General features: G+C 33.9%; 1 protein-coding gene across 1 annotated transcript; it reads left to right on the top strand.

Annotated features, from left to right (window-relative positions):
- Window positions 1-44: 44 nt before the first annotated feature.
- Window positions 45-368, top strand: LOC109341983 (the record flags this gene model as incomplete). Its single annotated transcript, XM_019579944.1, has 1 exon — window positions 45-368. A coding segment is annotated over exon 1 (324 nt), but the record flags the coding sequence as incomplete, so codon positions are not given.
- Window positions 369-961: the final 593 nt, after the last annotated feature.

The raw sequence follows: 961 nt of genomic DNA, 5'->3' as shown, positions 1-961 counted from the left end.
TAGACCGCAAAACAGAGGAACCACTCTACAAGTGGTCAGAAGAAATGACAATTTTGGAGGTGGTCACTTCACATGAGAGGTGCAAGAAAAGTAGCTCCACTGNCTTTTCAGACCAGTTGAGGATTATGAGGGATATGAAGCTTCGTAGCAATAGTGAAGGGGATGATACCTTTATTTTAATGAATCCTTCATCACCAGCACCACCCAAGCAAGTGAAGCACAACGACCTTAAAGACAAAAATGTCACGAAAAAGAAGACCAAGAAAGAGGAGCACAAAATCGAATTCTCAGCTTACGAGAAGCATTATAGGATGAGTAGAACGAGAAAGGAGGGCGATAAACGAAGATCATTCTTACCTTACAAACAAGTAATGGTTGGTTTTTTTGCCAAAACAAATATATTTAGTAGGAACCTTCACCCTTTTTAACATCTCATGCTAGTCAAGTTCTCGATATTTTGATGTGTTGCCGAAACTACAATTTTGTGAATATTTTTTATCTCCTGGTGTCAATCAATAGTTTGTAATCCCCCAAATGGACTCAAAAAACTTTATTACTAGTAAAAGAAGTACTTAATTCTATATCTCTGGTACAATTATTAAAGCTGACACTTTTGTATTCACGAAGAAACCGTCTTGGTATATTTTTGTTGAAAAGAGATGAATGAGAAATGACCATTGAGATAAAACGAGGTTGCGAAATAGTACAAATTTAAAATAAGGTCAACAATAATGATTTGACATTTGGAAATGAACTTTAGATTTTAATTTGGGAAACATGAATCTTAAGTTTGATATATAGATATGTAATCATAAACATATTAAGCATTATTTCAAATGCACTAATATTAATGACAAGTATGAAAAGACAGATTTGGATCAAACACGAGGCATAGGGGAATACAAAGAACATTAGAAAAGAGAAAGATGTGTCATATTGAAAATAATTAGAGTCATTCATT

The sequence above is a fragment of the Lupinus angustifolius genome, unplaced genomic scaffold (genome assembly GCF_001865875.1).
Source record: "Lupinus angustifolius cultivar Tanjil unplaced genomic scaffold, LupAngTanjil_v1.0 Scaffold_1312, whole genome shotgun sequence".
NCBI classification, from domain to species: domain Eukaryota; kingdom Viridiplantae; phylum Streptophyta; class Magnoliopsida; order Fabales; family Fabaceae; genus Lupinus; species Lupinus angustifolius.
The sequence above is the reverse complement of the archived record's forward strand: the minus strand, read 5'-3'. Positions and strand labels throughout refer to the sequence as shown.